Raw genomic sequence first — 17,125 nt, 5'->3', positions numbered from 1 at the left:
GAATAATTATAAACAGTATTTTACACGTTTGAAGATTTACTATTCATTTTTTAAAATATATTTTATTCATTCTTTTTCTCTCTTCTCACTCTCTTTCTACATATTTTATCTTTATATATTTTACTCATTCACTTTTCAAAAAAATATTTTATTCAAATATTTTACATATTTGAAGATCAAACCCTATTAAAAAAAGTAAAAAAAATAATAAAATGATGATATTTTATTATTATTTTATCTCAAATTTACTTAAGTGGAAGCAAAGTTTTGCTTGTATAATAAATTAGATTTTTAAAAAATGTGATTTTCATATACATAAACCAATGTGAATGCAAAAGGCTTTTCAAGTTTGATTCAGTTGCATAAAGTCCTGTGGTAAATAGAATAAAGGAAACAAAAATTCTATATGCAATCACTTTTATGGATTCTTTTATGCACTCCAGTGATATGATTGGTTGTCTATTAAAAAAAAAATTAATCCAGCCAATCATATCAGTGAAGTGCACAGGGAGTACGTAAAAGTGACTGAATGTAACATTACTCAAAAATAAAAAAGAGATAGGCAAAGTGTAGGTGGTGGGTATAAATAACGCTATTAACTAATAGACGCTACACGACATAAAAATGGCAACATCAACCTTCAAGAAAGTATGCATCCTACTCTGCTTGTTCCTGTTTGTTCATCATGTGGTTTTATCATCAAATGCTTATTTTGCTTCTGCTTCAGATCACAAGGGTTGCAGATATTGCTATCTAGTGCTTAAAAGACCTTCGAAAATCCGCCCGGTATGCACATGATTTCTAAAATATTAGCAGTGGCCCAAGCCCAAACAGCAGTCTCCATCTAGAGCTATCTTTCGAATGAAGTTGAAAAGAAAGTCATGTTCAATAAGAGTTCCTAGCTGGAGTATCGATTTTAATATCTCAGCCTAATCTTTTGGAGTGTCGTATTCAAGTGAAATATTGTGCACTTCTCAACTCAAGTGTTTCATCCAAACAATAAAAAAAAAAAATAGAAAAACAAATAAGAAAAAATAATGAGATTCGCCCAACAGCTTGTCCTTGCTGCCAAAGCCCAAATGACTAGCTTTTTGGAGAGAGAGAGAGTACTTTTCTCTGTGTCGGGCTGTAACCTTGTAGCCGAATTGGACGATGCTTATGCTGTTCCCTTAAAAAACATGGGTATTCTCAATGGTAGATAGATGTTTTTGTCTAAATTAAAAAGGAAAAAAAAAAAAAGAGAGAGAGAAGAAATTAAAGCATTGATTCTAAATTAAAAATATAAGGATTCTTAAAAGATACCTTTTTAAACTTTCCGGAAACCCCACATCACACTAATCAGGAACGAAGAAATTAAGAAGTAGTAAGTCATGACCCACTAATTAGAACCTTATCCTTGTGTTGTTTGGTCATATATATAGGTCGCTGTTGGGGTAAGCCGGAAATTATGGTACGTACTGATCTCCCCATAAATGCCCACTTGTTGGGAGCGACGACGGATCCAAAGCAGCTCTTAAATTGCCGGTTATTTTCCATGGAATTATGAGTCTTTTTCCCCGAGGCAAGTTGAACTTTATAATATATAGTCCTGATCATCTTATAACACTCCAATCAATTAATAGACTTAAATCAACTTCTTGTTCATCATATATGATCATGTCATCGTACTCATCATAATCTTAATTTTACTAATATAATTAGTAATTAAGAATTTATTGAATACAAGAAAACTGATCATAAAGAAAATAAAATTGATATCCTAGATCGATGATTATGAATCTCCCACCCCATGGCCGAGTAAACGCTGGCCGGCCAACGCATGCATGCAACCAGCTTGATCCCTGAAATTTAAACCTATCTAACTCTCATTTTCTTCGGTCTATAATATAATTATTAGATCAATGAGATCATGATCTTTTAAAAAAAATTATATAATTATTTAAAAGTGCTAATTGTCCCGTGTCATGTATGACTGATTGTCAAAAGATGCCTAGCTACTTTCTCGTCGTCCGTGCATGGTGGGAAGGCAAATATCGATCGATCATACGGAAGGATATAGATCGAGAAATATGATTCTTACAATATTTTCGCTGAGTTGTGGCAATCTGTACATTTAAATTATGTTCGTACAATATTTGTGGGAAAAAAAAAAATGCATGGACGCCCATACATGATGAGCTAGCATTAACACCATGATTAAAAATAAATAAAAAACGGTGTCAGTCCCTGAACCACAGCTTCCCCTCGTCAATTCTCACCTCTTCATTGTACAAAGCATAGATTGTGTTTTCACTTCAGTTTCGAACTCAAAATCATTTCTACTCTAATATCACCGACTTCAGCGTTTGTATTGCAAGCTTATTTCTTTTTCTTTTTATTCCATTTCATCTAAATATTAAAAAATTATAAATATAAATATTTTTTAATTCTAAATTTTCATTTAATCATAGAAAAATCTAGTTAGAGAAATTTTCAAAATAATCTCTCATCTCTTTCCTCTAGAATAGAATATCAGTTTTTCTCCTCCACACTTGATTCATTAGAAAAACAATATTCATGACTCTTTTGAGGGCTCCCATTTTGTATGGCCTATCTTGAAGCTTGTCTGTATCAGTTGAGATGAGAAATAATCGGAGTTTGGAGTTTGTCGACCAAATGTTGATTACCTTAATCTTTTCCCTAAAACATTCAGATCTTTTTTACGTTTTTCGGATAGTTTCAATTTTTTTTCCTTCAAAACAAATTAACCATCATGAACTCATGGTCCTGTTTTGCTCATGATATTTGGGTTTCTGTGGTCTTCAAGATGAATTTGAGTATCACAGTTCGAAAACAAAGGTAGCAGGCCCATATCAAGTCATAAGTGGTTCCAAATATAGGTGAAAGATATGACGAGAATCCAAATACTTTTTAAATTTGAGTCACTGTTATGGAATTAGAAGGCCATTGCTTAATTATAACGAGTGAGACTTAAAACCTTTTCAAACGTGAGTCACTGTTATGGAATTAGAAGTGTAGAACGGGATTAGTAATACATCTGCTAATAAAGGCCATTGCTTAATTATAACGAGTGAGATTTGAACGACTTTTCAAACTTGAGTCACCGTTATGGAATTATAAGTGTAGAACGGGATGAATAATGCATCTGCTAATAAAGATCATTGCTTAATTATAACGAGTGAGATTTAAAAAAATTTTCAAACTTGGGTCACTGTTATGGAATTAGAAGTGTAGAACAGAATGAGTAATACATCTACTAATAAAGGTCATTGCTTAATTATAACAAATGAGATTTAAAAGACTTTTCAAACTTGAGTCACTGTTATGGAATTAGAAGCGTAGAACGGGATGAGCAATGCATATGCTAATAAAGGCCATTGCTTAATTATAACGAGTGAGATTTAAAAGACTTTTCAAACTTGAGTCACCGTTATGGAATTATAAGTGTAGAATGGGATGAGTACTGCATATGCTAATAAAGGTCATTGCTTGATTATAATGAGTGAGATTTAAAAGACTTTTCAAACTTGAATCACTGTTATAGAATTAGAAGTATAGAACAGGATGAGTAATACATCTGTTAATAAAGGTCATTGTTTAATTATAACAAATGAGATTTAAAAGACTTTTCAAACTTGAGTCACTGTTATGGAATTAAAAGTGTAGAACGGGATGAGTAATACATATGCTAATAAAGGCTATTGTTTAATTATAACGAGTGAGATTTAAAAGACTTTTCAAACTTGACTCATTTTCATAAAGTCCTATGGAAAATAGAACAAGGGAAAGCGATTTATAATGAGGCATGCAATGCAGAGCTGTAATCATTTTCTAAACTACCGCAGACATGTTCTTGAACCACAAGTGTTTTATTCGTATATCAGGAGTGTGGAAACATTAGCATCAGCTCTTGTTGTGTAGGAAGTGAGGATTTGAAAACTGACATCTCCTCTCGTTTTCAAGTCGTAATTGCTTGCAGGTTCTGTTTTGGGGGAGAAAGTATAAAAGCCTTCGCTTGATACTAAATGAAATTTATTTTATTTTTTATTTTTTATTTTTTTTGTCATGATTTACTACCTTAAAGCCAGATCAGTGCGCACACAGAGGAAAATAATATCCATTTGGGTTGGAATATAACAATAAACTCCCACCTTTCTATAAATATACAAGTTACTGAAAAGAGACTGTTTTTCTCTTGATTGATCAATTAATTAGGAAGAAGTTTGGGAAGTAACAGCTCAGCTTCTTGCTCTAGGTCTGGGCATACTGTTCCTTGGTAGCAATTTCAATTTACCATAAACTAACGTATAACTTGTTGATTTGATGCATTTAATTGATTTTAGAATTCTGAATGCAGAGGATGCACCTGGAGTTTTCAGATCATATCCTGTGTTGGCATTGACTGTTGCGCCTCCGGCCGCTCAGAAATCACACCCACAATAGATAGAGACAATATTTAAGTGGTTCGGCAACTTGCCTACGTCCACTGAAGCGGAAATTCAATTTTTCAATATGTTTGTACAATTTTACAAACACTCACAATAACTCTCTATCTCTCTCAAATGGCCTCTGTTCTGGGTTTTTCCAGAACTCAAATTTCGCCCTCAACCCTCTGCCTGATCGCTCACCGCAGTGAGGATAATTTAAGCTTCAAACATCCTCTCCTATTTATAGGAGAGGATGAGCTCCTCTTCCTCCACATATTCGCTGGATCCATCTGAAATGCAATGCTCACTTCACATGGAAGCACATGTGAGGAATATCACCACATGGGCACATGCACACATGGGCAATCTATGGGCACCACATGGAGTGAAGTGGACGGCTCACATGGGCAACCTATGGGCAACACATGGGGGGACCTTCAACAATCACCCCCTCCACCCAAGTGTGCCATACTAGGATGCTACAAATGGTTGCATCCTTCAAATGATTGCACTCCTTCATTGGAATGCTTGTTAGCCATGAGAGATCCGCTATCAAATGCATCTGCAGGTACGTCTTCAAATGGATGTCCAGATGCCTCTCCAAATGCATCTTCAAATGCATTAGCATCGTCTACATCCACAGAGCTTGCAAGGGATTTTCTTCAAAGGAGATTTACCAGTGCTCAATTGCACAATCTCAACTCTCTAGGATTCTTCTTTTGCTCGAGTTCATGAGTCCGCACTCATGTACACCTTGAGCAAACTGAGCTTCGCTCTAGGCTCATCCGAGCGGACAATCTGCTTCGCTCTAGCCACATCCGAGCGAACACCTTGAGCAAACTGAGCTTCGCTCTAGGCTCATCCGAGCGAACAATCTGCTTCGCTCTAGCTACATCCGAGCGAACAATCTGCTTGGTGCCTTACAGCTTTCAAACCAGGCTCCATAATCCTACAATCACACCAATCTCCAACTTGGAGACTGGTTCTCAACATGTCGAGCTCTATCTCCAGCATGATCCCTTATACAATTTTACAACTCATGTCTTCAAGTCAGAAGACTAACTAAAGTGATGCATAACTTTAGTTTATCACGTACAGTGCCCTTAATCAACACATCTACATAGGGCAACACATCTCCCACTGCACTGGGAATCAATGGTCTCGCACAGACCTTGACACATATCAGAGAACCTGTTGCTGAGGTCTCATCTCTGATCTGGGTGACTGACCCTTCATCCTGCTGCTATCTTCAGTCGCATGTGTCCATCTTGTGTGCAGTCTCCGACTTGCATAATCTCCCTTCTTGCAAGATTTTTCTTCATACCGTAGTTCACTACCTTCATTCAGCAGGATACATTTTAAGGTAGTAACCACCATGGAGGTCTGATCGTCTTGGCAGTTCTTTAGGTGTAGATATCCCTGGAACATCTGACGTTTTGTTCCCATCTCTCACACCTATACTTCATGTCGTGGTCTAGGGAGATTTCTTTAGAAAAGTAAAACTGGGTTCCTTTTACTTTCTCTAATTCACACGACAATTAACCCGAGCCAAGACCAATTAATCATTCGTGACCTTCCAACACCAAATGCTATTGGCAACAATAGCAACAATCTCCACCTTGTGACTTTGATTGGTCCCACAGCCAAGCTCCACCTCAATGAAGATCTTCATAGCTCCCACTATCATGCTTCACCATAAAAGCATATCCACTCAGAATAAACTAATTCCAAGCATTTCACTTCGGCCCATGTCGAAAATAACATTGCTGAAAACTATGGTGTAACTTCCACGTTTGGCTCTTCTGGAAGTTCATCAGCCATCGACATGAATTTCCACTACACACCCTGCATTAATGCCAAACCAATACTTGTGTGTAAACTTGTGGACCTGCTAACATTAACACATCCTCTATCATGGCAACTCTGGGAATTAGCGGCATGAGGATATACATGTCTCTTTTTTTTTTCATGGAGAGAGACACAACATTAGCATCAATACCAGTATCTCCATTTACTGACTTGGAGCCACTTGCCGAAACTGCTCCTTGTACTAGCCGTTTCACCAGTCGCTAGTATCACTGTTGACGTCAGGAATTGATTTGCCCTTCAACGCCTTTGAGAAAACACTACTGAATGACTGCTGTCTTCAGGCTGTCCTTAACAGCATTGTGCACTGCAAGAAATGCAATGCCATGTATTTCTTCAGTCACCATATTCACAGCATCATTCTCAATTTTCTCCTGATTTTAGCAGTCTCTTGTGGCCTGTCTTGCCACAATTTCTAGCGAGTCATCTGTTGTCCAGATCTTGACTTGCCTCTGTCCTTACAATCAACATTCAGGACCAACAACTTGAAATCTTGCCAGAATCTCTTCTGAGCACCTCCTCATCCAGGATAAGATCTCTTACATTGAGAAACTTCAACTTTGACTTCTTTGCAGAATTACTCATAGCCATTTTCATGACCTCCCAACCTTTTGACCACAACGCCAAATGCTATTGGGCAACAATAGTACCTTCTGCCTTATCTGAAATTGAACCGTTTCTCCACCTCAAATCTGACAAGATTTGAAACCTTACTTCCTGACATTGCTTTAATGAATTTACCGTAGAAATGAATAGTACCTCACTAAGTCAGTTCCCAGGAAAGATTGGAGGGTCACAATGGACCCATTTAAAATTTCCAATCTCCTAGACAGAACCTCCTTAGACTGTACGTATCCACACTACCACACCAAAGCTTCATCTGTACTTTGTTATTTGCAACTGACTTTTCAAAGAAAGCCACAACGAGATCCGATGCGGTTCTCCTCTTAATAACAATATGCTCCATGAGTTGTATGACTGCCAAAACCTGCTGATATAACAAGTTAATCAGCATTGTCCAATGATCTGAAATTTGCTCCATCAAATTTCACGATCCCTACTGGCTTAAATTAAGCCCAAAACCAATGAGTCCATCATGACTCCAACTGGCTACGATCAAGCCCACAACTGATCTGCAACACGTGGACGGTTCAGATCAAATGTACCGATGGCGAATCTCAACATTCCCACCGTACCGATGAGTCCGGAATGATCCAAATAGTTTGCCACCACTATTTGATCATCGCGATGGAACTCCAACCGGCTACGATCAAGCCCAAAATGATCTGCAACACCTCGACAGTTTAGATCGACTGTACCGATGGCGAATCTCAACATTCCCACCGTACAGATGAGTCCAGAATGATCCAAATAGTTTGACATCACTATTTGATCATCGCGATGGAACTCCAACTGGCATAGATCTAGCCCAAAATGATCTGCAACACCTCGATAGTTCAGATCGACTGCACCGATGGCGAATCTCAACATTCCCACCGTACGGATGAGTCTGGAATGATCCAAATAGTTTGACATCACTATTTGATCATCGCGATGGAACTCCAACTGGCATAGATCTAGCCCAAAATGATCTGCAACACATCGACAGTTCAGATCAACAGTACCGATGGAAAATCTCGACATTCCCACCGTACGGATGAGTCCGGAATAATCCAAATAGTTGGAAAGCACTATTTTATCGTTGAAATCGAACTCCGGATGGCTTAGATCTAGCTCAACAAAGATCTGAAAATCGGACGGTCCAGATCTCTCTGGCGCGTGTACCACACGCGCCGCAGTAGGGCGTCTGAGGCGCGTCTGGCGCGTGTCCAACACGCGCCAGAGTACTCCGAGTGCGCGTGGGGGGCGCGTGAGCGCGTGCCCTGCACGCGTCTTCAACCCTCACCGCGCGTGAGGGCGCGTGGACGCGTGTCCCTCACGCGTCTTCATCATCTGCCGCGCGTGGGGGCGCGTGAGGCCGTGTGTTCCACGCGTCTTCTTCCTCCAGCCGCGCGTGGGGCGCGTGGCGCGTGTATCCCACTTCGTCTTCTTCCTCCAGTGCGACTGAGGCGCGTGCATCGCACTCTCCGACTTCCAGGGGCGCGTACGGGCTCCTCCGACATCCGTTTTCGACACCGTTTGCGGCTACGGATCCGTCTTGATGAGAGGAACATTGTGGTGTGATCAAAAGTTAATTTTGATCAACTGTAATTTTCTGGGTAGCACGAACCGAAGCTCTGATACCATTTGTTGCGCCTCCGGCCGCCCAGAAATCACACCCACAATAGATAGAGACAATATTTAAGTGGTTCGGCAACTTGCCTACGTCCACTGAAGCGGAAATTCAATTTTTCAATATGTTTGTATAATTTTACAAACACTCACAATAACTCTCTATCTCTCTCAAATGGCCTCTGTTCTGGGTTTTTCCAGAACTCAAATTTCGTCCTCAACCCTCTGCCTGATCGCTCACCGCAGTGAGGATAATTTAAGCTTCAAACATCCTCTCCTATTTATAGGAGAGGATGAGCTCCTCTTCCTCCACATATTCGCTGGATCCATCTGAAATGCAATGCTCACTTCACATGGAAGCACATGTGAGGAATATCACCACATGGGCACATGCACACATGGGCAATCTATGGGCACCACATGGAGTGAAGTGGACGGCTCACATGGGCAACCTATGGGCAACACATGGGGGGACCTTCAACATTGACATGGACGAGCAAGCGGTTTCTGCACCTTTGGCTACGTTATCAATCGCTTTCAGTTCCTAATCTTCTAAAAATAAAACTTTAACTTGGATTATCTCTTCCATGTTTTTTTTGTTGTTGTTGACAAGTAATAAAACTTTATTGAGAAGCTTTAAAAGTGTAACAGTCGCTATTTTTAATTAAATTAGATTTTAAATTAGTTTTTTTTTTTATATATATTTTATTAATATCATCATTATTACTAATTTTATTTTCTAAATTATATCTTAAAACCTTTAGATTTTCCGCCTCCCCTTAGGTTTCATTCCCTTGGACGTTCTCCATGATTTTGGGACGTTACATTGTATGTAAGACAGAGTTGAATCCCTCAATTTATATTATTTTCAATCTTCAGTGATTTTCAGCCAGAGCAACAAATCCCCATCACTCTCCCCTTGATTATCTGTTCTCGGTTCAATAGCACCAAGCAATTCTCCTTGTCAAATCTCACCTCTTCATTGTACAGAGCATATTGTGTTTTCACTTTCCACACTGTATTTGCAAATTGATAGCAAGATGTGATGAGAATCCAAATACTTTTCAAACTTGAGTCACTGTTATGGCCTTGATTAATTATAACGGGTGAGATTTAACATGAGAATCCAAAAGACTTTTAAAACTGAGTTGCATAAAGTCCTATGGAAAATATAACAAGGGAAAGCGATTGGCTGGGCGCAGGATGTTGGTTACATGTGCTTACTGCCAAAGCCAAAATGGCGAAGTTTTTGGACAGAGAAGACCTTTAATCTGTGTCCGGCTGTAACCTTATAACCAAATTGGACGGTGCATGTGTTCTTCCCTTAAAAAAAATATGGGCATTCTCAATGGCAGATACATGTATTTTCTAAACTAAAAGGAAATAGTTGGAGTGTATAATCAAGATTCGAACTCAATATTACTTTTGCTCTAATATCATGTGAATTAATCACTACTTATTTTAAAAGCTTAGCTATTGAAAACTTAGATTTCAAAAACGCATGCAAGGTGAAGACTTTGATGATGACAGTCAAGTGACAGACGTTGATGGTTGACGTATAAAGCCATAAACAGTAGCAAAGAACGCCGATGGTCAACAAATAAAGCTATTCACGATAGCAAGATGTGATGAGAATCTAAATACTTTTCAACCTTGAGTCCCTGTCATGGAATTAGAAGTTTAGAACGGGCACACACGACAGAATGAGTAATACATTACATATGCTAATAAAGGCCTTTGCTTAATTATAACGAGTGAGATTAAAAAGACTTTTCAAACTTGACTCAGTTGCATAAAGTCCTATGGAAAATAGAACAAGGGAAAGCAATTGGTTGGGCGCAGGATGGTGGTTACATGTGCTTACTAACAGAGAAGACCTTTTCTATGTGTCCGGCTGTAGCCTTGTAACCAAATTGGACGGTGCTTGTGCTCTTCCCTTGAAAAGTTATAGCATGTAATGCTAAATGTTTTACACATTGCAATTGTATCAAAATAGATGTATTTTCTAAATTAAAAAAGAAAAAGATACGGATATGGGAATGAAGCAACACAATGGAAATAAATCCCAACTTTAGAAAAGAAATTGCCATAGTCCTTTTGGTTTCTCAGATATTTGACGAGTTAAGTAAGAAATGGTGATTAATTAATGCCTAATTAAACTTGTCGTCCTATATAATTCGGCCTAGCTAGGATCTGCTCTTTCACACCTTAATTACCATTGATTATATAGACAGTACTGCATGTTCTCCTTTGGGTTTACGTTTCAAAACATTGATTATCATATTGGAATGGTGGAGACTTTAATTTCTTATATTTTATAAATGGACGACTCTGCATGGGTACCTAATTAGGATTAATTTGGCAAGTGAATTTGTTATTAAATTTTTTTATTGCTTCACTAGTTATTGGGAGAAAGAAATCTTTCTTTCCAATTGACGTTGATGACTTGATTCATCGAACGCCTTCGATCATTACCTCCTTGACAGTGCAACCATGAAACTAAGTTCTCCCATTAATTACGATGATATTAGTAAACATCGACTGCCTTTGATTTTTAGTCACCATAAAATATCAATTTGAGTCCTATGAAATCACTATTTTGTCTAAAAAATTTAAATAGATGGGAAGAGATAAATTTAATTATATATATTATTAACACTCCTCACGTATAAACTTGACTCTCCCTCCTTGAATGCTCCAACATATGAAATATTTAATTAAATAAGTGATATATAAAGTTAGAGTTCAAACTCAAACCTCTATTTTGATATCGTTTGAAACCACACGACTTTACACAAATTATACAAAATCATATAAAATCACCGCTTGTCAAAGAGGTGAAGACTTGGATACTGATAGTTAAGTGATAGAATTGAAGGTTAACAGATAAAGCCATAAACGATAGTAAAGAATGTTGATGGTCAACCAATAAAGCCATTAGCTATAGCAAAGAACGTCGATGGTCAACCAATAAAGCCATTATAAACGATAGTAAAGAATGTCGATGATCGACAAATAAAGCCATTAACAATGGCAAAGAACGTTGATGGTCAACCAATAAAGTTATTAACGATAACAAAGAACGTCAATAGTCCCCAAATAAAGCCATAATTAAACAGTTGCAAAAACGTTGATGGTCAACAAATAAAACCATTAACGATAGCAAGGAGTGATGAGAATCCTTACAATTTTGAAACTTGAATCACTGTCATCTGAAGTAGAAGTAGAATCCTTACACTTTGCTTAATTATACGAATGAGATTTAGCATGAGGATCCAAAAGACTTTTTAAACTTGACTCGGTTGCATTAAGTCCTACGAAAAATAAAAATAGAACAATGAAAATTAGCGATTGACAGGGTGCAAGTGGTTGTTATAAATAAAGCCATTAACTAACATTCGCTACACACGAGATGAAAAGAATGGTAGCATCAACCTTCAAGAAAATATTCACCCTACTATCTTTTTTCTTGTTTGTTCATCATGTGGTTTTATCATCAAATGTTGCTTCTGCCAGAGAAGCTACTGCTCTTCTCAAATGGAAAAATACCCTTTCAAACAAAACTTGCCTACATACATGGACTTCTCTTCCCAATGCTTCTACATATTCAAACGGCAGTACAGACCCCTGTACTTGGTTTGGTATTTCTTGCAATCCTGCTGGAAGTGTTGTCAGAATGAATCTTACTAGCTCTGGCTTACAAGGTACACTTCTTGGATTTTCTTTTTTGTCTTTTCCAAATCTCGCTTATCTTGATCTCTCTGAGAACACTTTATTCGGGAACATTCCGCGTCAAATTAGCAACTTGTCTAAACTCATCTATCTTGATTTGTCTGTTAACCTATTGTCAGGAAAAATCCCACCGGAAATAGGTCACCTAAGCCTTCTAGCCAAGCTTATTCTTTCCAAAAACCGTTTAGAAGGTCACATCCCAAGTTCTTTAGGAAATTTGAGAAATCTTACCATTCTGTATGTCTCTAGAAATAATCTTTCTGGCTCCATTCCTGAAGAAACTGGTCGCCTAAACTCTCTAACCCAACTTAGTCTTTACAAAAACAGTCTAGAAGGTTTCATTCCTACTTCTTTAGGAAATTTGAGAAATCTTACCATTCTGTATCTTTGGAAAAATAAATTTTCTGGCTCCATTCCTGAAGAAATAGGCCGCCTAGACTCTCTAGTCGAGCTTAGTCTTTTTCAAAACCGTTTAGAAGATCACATCCCTACTTCTTTAGAAAACTTGAGAAATCTTATCATTCTGTATCTTAGCGAAAATAATCTTTCTGGCTCCATTCCTAAAGAAATAGGTCGCCTAAATTCTCTAACCGAGCTTGATCTTTCCCTAAACCGTTTAGAAGGTCACATCCCTACTTCTTTAGGAAATTTGAGAAATCTTACCACTTTGTACATCTATCAAAATCAACTCTCTGGCTCCATTCCTAAAGAATTAGGTCACCTAAATTCTCTAACATATCTTGCACTTGACAAAAACCAACTTCAAGGTCCGATTCCACATTCGTTTGCTAATTTGAGCAATTTACAAGAATTGCATCTTCGTGATAACCGACTTTCTGGTCCCATCCCACAAGGAATTGGAGGTTCCATGAACATGAAAAGCTTGCAACTTAGCAGAAACCAATTTACAGGCTCCTTGCCTGAAAGTATTTGTCATGGTGGTTCACTTCAGAATTTTTCAATATTCAACAACGGTTTCAGAGGTCAAGTTCCGCAAAGCCTCAAAAATTGCACGAGCTTAAAGAGAGTCTTCTTGAATGGAAACCAACTCACTGGAGATATATCTCAAGTCTTTGGTGCCTATCCAAACTTAACCATCATAGATTTAAGCCACAATAACTTTTATGGCAAGATCTCAAGTAAGTGGGGGCAATGTCTAAAACTAGGGACTCTAAAAATGAGTGGGAACAACATTAGCGGTAGCATACCACCCGAGATTGGAAATTGGATTCAACTGCATGTGCTTGATCTTTCTTTAAATCATATAGTTGGGGAAATTCCAAAGGAACTCAGAAAGTTGACTTCTCTAGAGAAGTTGTGGTTGAATGGAAATCATCTCTCTGGTTCTATACTTGTAGAATTCGACTCATTGTCCAATCTCGAATTTCTAGACATATCCTCGAACAAATTGTGCAAGTCACTTCCACGTAATTTTGGGAATGGCTTCTCAAAATTATACCACTTGAATTTAAGCCATAACAATTTCAGTGAAGAACTTCCTATCTCACTTATGAGCTTATTTCAGCTCTCGAAATTAGATTTAAGCTATAACTCTTTAATTGGAGAGATACCGTCAGAAAGCAGCAAAATGCAAAGTTTGGAGGTGCTCAATCTCTCTCACAATCATCTTTCTGGTGTTATTCCGACTACCTTTCAAGAAATGCATGGCTTGTTGCATGTTGACGTATCCTACAATGAGTTACACGGCCTCATTCCCAATAGTAAAGCATTTTTAGATGCTCCCTTGGAAGCCTTGCAAGGTAACAAGGGATTGTGCGGTAATGTTAAAGTGATGCCCCCATGCAAACATTTATCAAAAAGAGGCCACAAAGTCGTGTTCGTAATTATTTTCCCTCTTTTGGGATCACTTTTGGTTTTGTTTGTTTTCTTCCAAGTTCTTCTCATTTTGCAAAGAAGAAAGAAAGATCAACACCTCCAACTAGAACAAAGCGACAAGGATGAAGGAGGATTTCTTTTTGTGTCAAGCACTTTTGATGGAAGAAAAATGTATGAAGAGATCATGAGAGCAACCGAAGCGTTCAATGAGATATATTGCATTGGGAAGGGAGGATACGGAATAACATACAAAGCAAAATTGTCATCAGGTGATATGGTAGCTGTGAAGAAACTCCACCAACTACTTGACAATGAGAAAAGATCCCAAAAGGCATTCTTAAATGAGATAAAGGCATTAACAAAAATACGACATCGAAATATCGTCAAACTTCATGGCTTCTGTTCGCATGCACGACATTCGTTTTTGGTTTATGAATATTTGGAAATGGGTAGTTTGGCAAGAATGTTAGAGAATGAAGAAGATGCTAAAGAATTGGAGTGGAGTAAGAGGTTGAATGTTGTCAAAGGCGTGGCTTATGCCTTGTCTTACATGCACCATGATTGCTCACCACCAATAATTCATCGAGATATCAAAAGTAACAACATCTTGTTGGATTCTCAATTTGAGGCCCATGTTTCAGATTTTGGCACTGCTAAGATTCTAGAGCCAGATTCATCTAATTGGACTTCCCTTGCAGGCACGTACGGATATATTGCACCAGGTAATACATGTCATTGTCATTTTGTTCCGAGATAACATTGAAGGTGTGCGTAAGTGTTGAATTTTGTTCTTTTCATTTTTATTTTTTTTCTTGGCAGAACTTGCTTATACAATGAAGATAACCGAGAAATGTGATGTATATAGCTTTGGTGTGTTGGCATTAGAAGTGATAATGGGAAAGTATCCAGGTGATTTCATCTCCTCAGTTAAGTCATCTAATCCATCAATTGAGATGAGTATTCAATTGAAAGATGTGTTTGACCAACGCCTTCCATTTCCAATGCCCCAAGTTGAGGTCGAGCTCATAAGGGTTGCAGAGATTGCTACTGAATGTTTAAATGACCTTCCAGAATCCAGGCCGACTATGCACATGATTTCTAAAGTATTAGTAGCAGCCCAAGCCCCAAATTGCAGTCTCCAGCTAGAGCCATCTAAGCCATCTTTTAAATGAAGTTGTAACAAGAAAGTCATGTTCAAGAAGACTTATTAATTATATTTTGTGTGCTGGTTCAATATTTTCTTTTTACCTAGCAACCATCTTTTGCAGTGTCGTTTTTAAGTGAAATGTTGTGTACTTCTCAAGTGTTACATCAAAAAGATTAAAAAAAATAAAGAAGAGATCTACCCTACAGTTTGTGCTCGCTGCCAAAGCCAAAATGGCCCGAGTTGTTGGACAGAGACGACTTTTTCTATCTATCAAGCTATAAACTTGTAGCCAAATTGGATGGTACTAGGCTTGCAAATGAAAGTGAGCCAAATTCAAACAAGGATGCTCAAGCTCGATTTGTAATATTTGGGAGAATATCTAATAATAAAAGAATTGCTAAAATACTTACCCCTAGCCATCGTTGATCAATTATTCATAAGAACCAATTGTTTCTATCCTCTTCACAGATTTCTATATGGAGAGTATTGGGTAGGGTTTTCGGCCTATCTTTATTTACTTTAATTAATGTAACTGATGGAGAATCACTGGCCTTTATATGTAGATAGGCTATGACCTTTATCCACTATTTTCTAAGTGTTGCTTTCTTCCATAAAAAAATGTAATTGTTAGTTTTTAAATAAGTAATATCTTTATTTTAATTACTCAAAGTTTTTAATATAAATAAAACTATTAAAATAAATATATATATATATATATATTTATGATTGTTTCTGGATTGTGAATCCTCACAAATTTCTATATGGAGACTATTCGGTAGGATTTTCAGCCTATCTTTATTTATGTTAATGAACGTGACTAATAAAAAAGGGTGCCAGTCTCTACACCATTAGCAGCTTCCCCTTGTCAAATCTTACGGTCTCATCTCCAAAATTTAGAAGCCCCCAAAATTTAGATAACTAATTAAATCTTAATCTTTATATATAATGTAAATTTGATTCAATATTTAATAATTTTACCTATCAAAGTTTCTGATTTCGTCCCTCTTTTTGTACGTTTTGTGGTTTTCTATTCAATTGACAATTAGATCCTTTTATTCTTCTAACTAATTATTTGGTTTTATTTTTTGTGTGTAAACAAGCTTAATGTAATGAGAAGGACATTAGTAGTTGGTGTAAGAAATACAAGATCAGCAAAAGCGATATTATCTCATCGGATATATCTTAGATAAATCTGCATGCGTCGTTTTACGAATTTATGATTTGCTTCTTACAAATATATATATATATATTTGTTTGAACTTTTTTTTTTTTTTTTTTTTTTTTTTTTTTTATGAAACAATAGACTTCATTGAGATAAAAAAAAATTATAGACATTTATCAAATCATATGGTTTGAGAAAGAAAGTCTAGAATACAATCTCACCACATTTCTATACCATCAACCCTCCAAGCATATCTAGCCAGTTGATGTACTGCTCTATTTCCTTCCCTATGCACATGAGAGAAAACACAATTTGCAAAGCAACCTTTAAGGCGCTGAATAGGGGTGTAATCGGTCTGGTTCGGTTCGGTTTTAGACAAAATCTAGGACCGAATCGGTAGGCATCGGTTTTACATTTTTCAAAACCGATTACGCACCGATTATCCTCCTAAACCGGTATTCCGGTTTTACCGGTTTCCGGTTCGGTTCGGTCCGGTTTTCCAGTTTTAATAAAATATATATTTATTATAAAAAAAATTTGTTTATAAAAAAAAAAAAAACTGCTATGTCAAAAAATTCTACTTAAAAAAAAACTACTATATAAAAAGACTGCTATGCAAAAAAAAAAAGTGCTATGTAAAAAATTTATGTTATTAGTATAGCTTTGGTATGGCTTTATATAAATTATATGATAATATATATAATTTATATTTATCTACTAATG

At 37.1% G+C, this 17,125-nt stretch overlaps 1 protein-coding gene across 1 annotated transcript; it reads left to right on the top strand.

The window, feature by feature from the left end:
* The first annotated feature begins 11,944 nt into the window (after nt 1-11,944).
* On the top strand, nt 11,945-15,430 carry LOC122278786 (MDIS1-interacting receptor like kinase 2-like). Its single transcript, XM_043088987.1, has 2 exons — nt 11,945-14,815; nt 14,913-15,430. The coding sequence occupies exons 1-2, from the start codon at nt 11,947-11,949 to the stop codon at nt 15,263-15,265; spliced, it is 3,222 nt and encodes a 1,073-aa protein (XP_042944921.1). The 5' UTR covers nt 11,945-11,946; the 3' UTR covers nt 15,266-15,430.
* Nucleotides 15,431-17,125: the final 1,695 nt, after the last annotated feature.

This window comes from Carya illinoinensis, chromosome 10, assembly GCF_018687715.1.
Source record: "Carya illinoinensis cultivar Pawnee chromosome 10, C.illinoinensisPawnee_v1, whole genome shotgun sequence".
NCBI lineage: Eukaryota > Viridiplantae > Streptophyta > Magnoliopsida > Fagales > Juglandaceae > Carya > Carya illinoinensis.
Note: the sequence above shows the minus strand (reverse complement) of the source record. Positions and strands in the feature narration are given on the sequence as shown.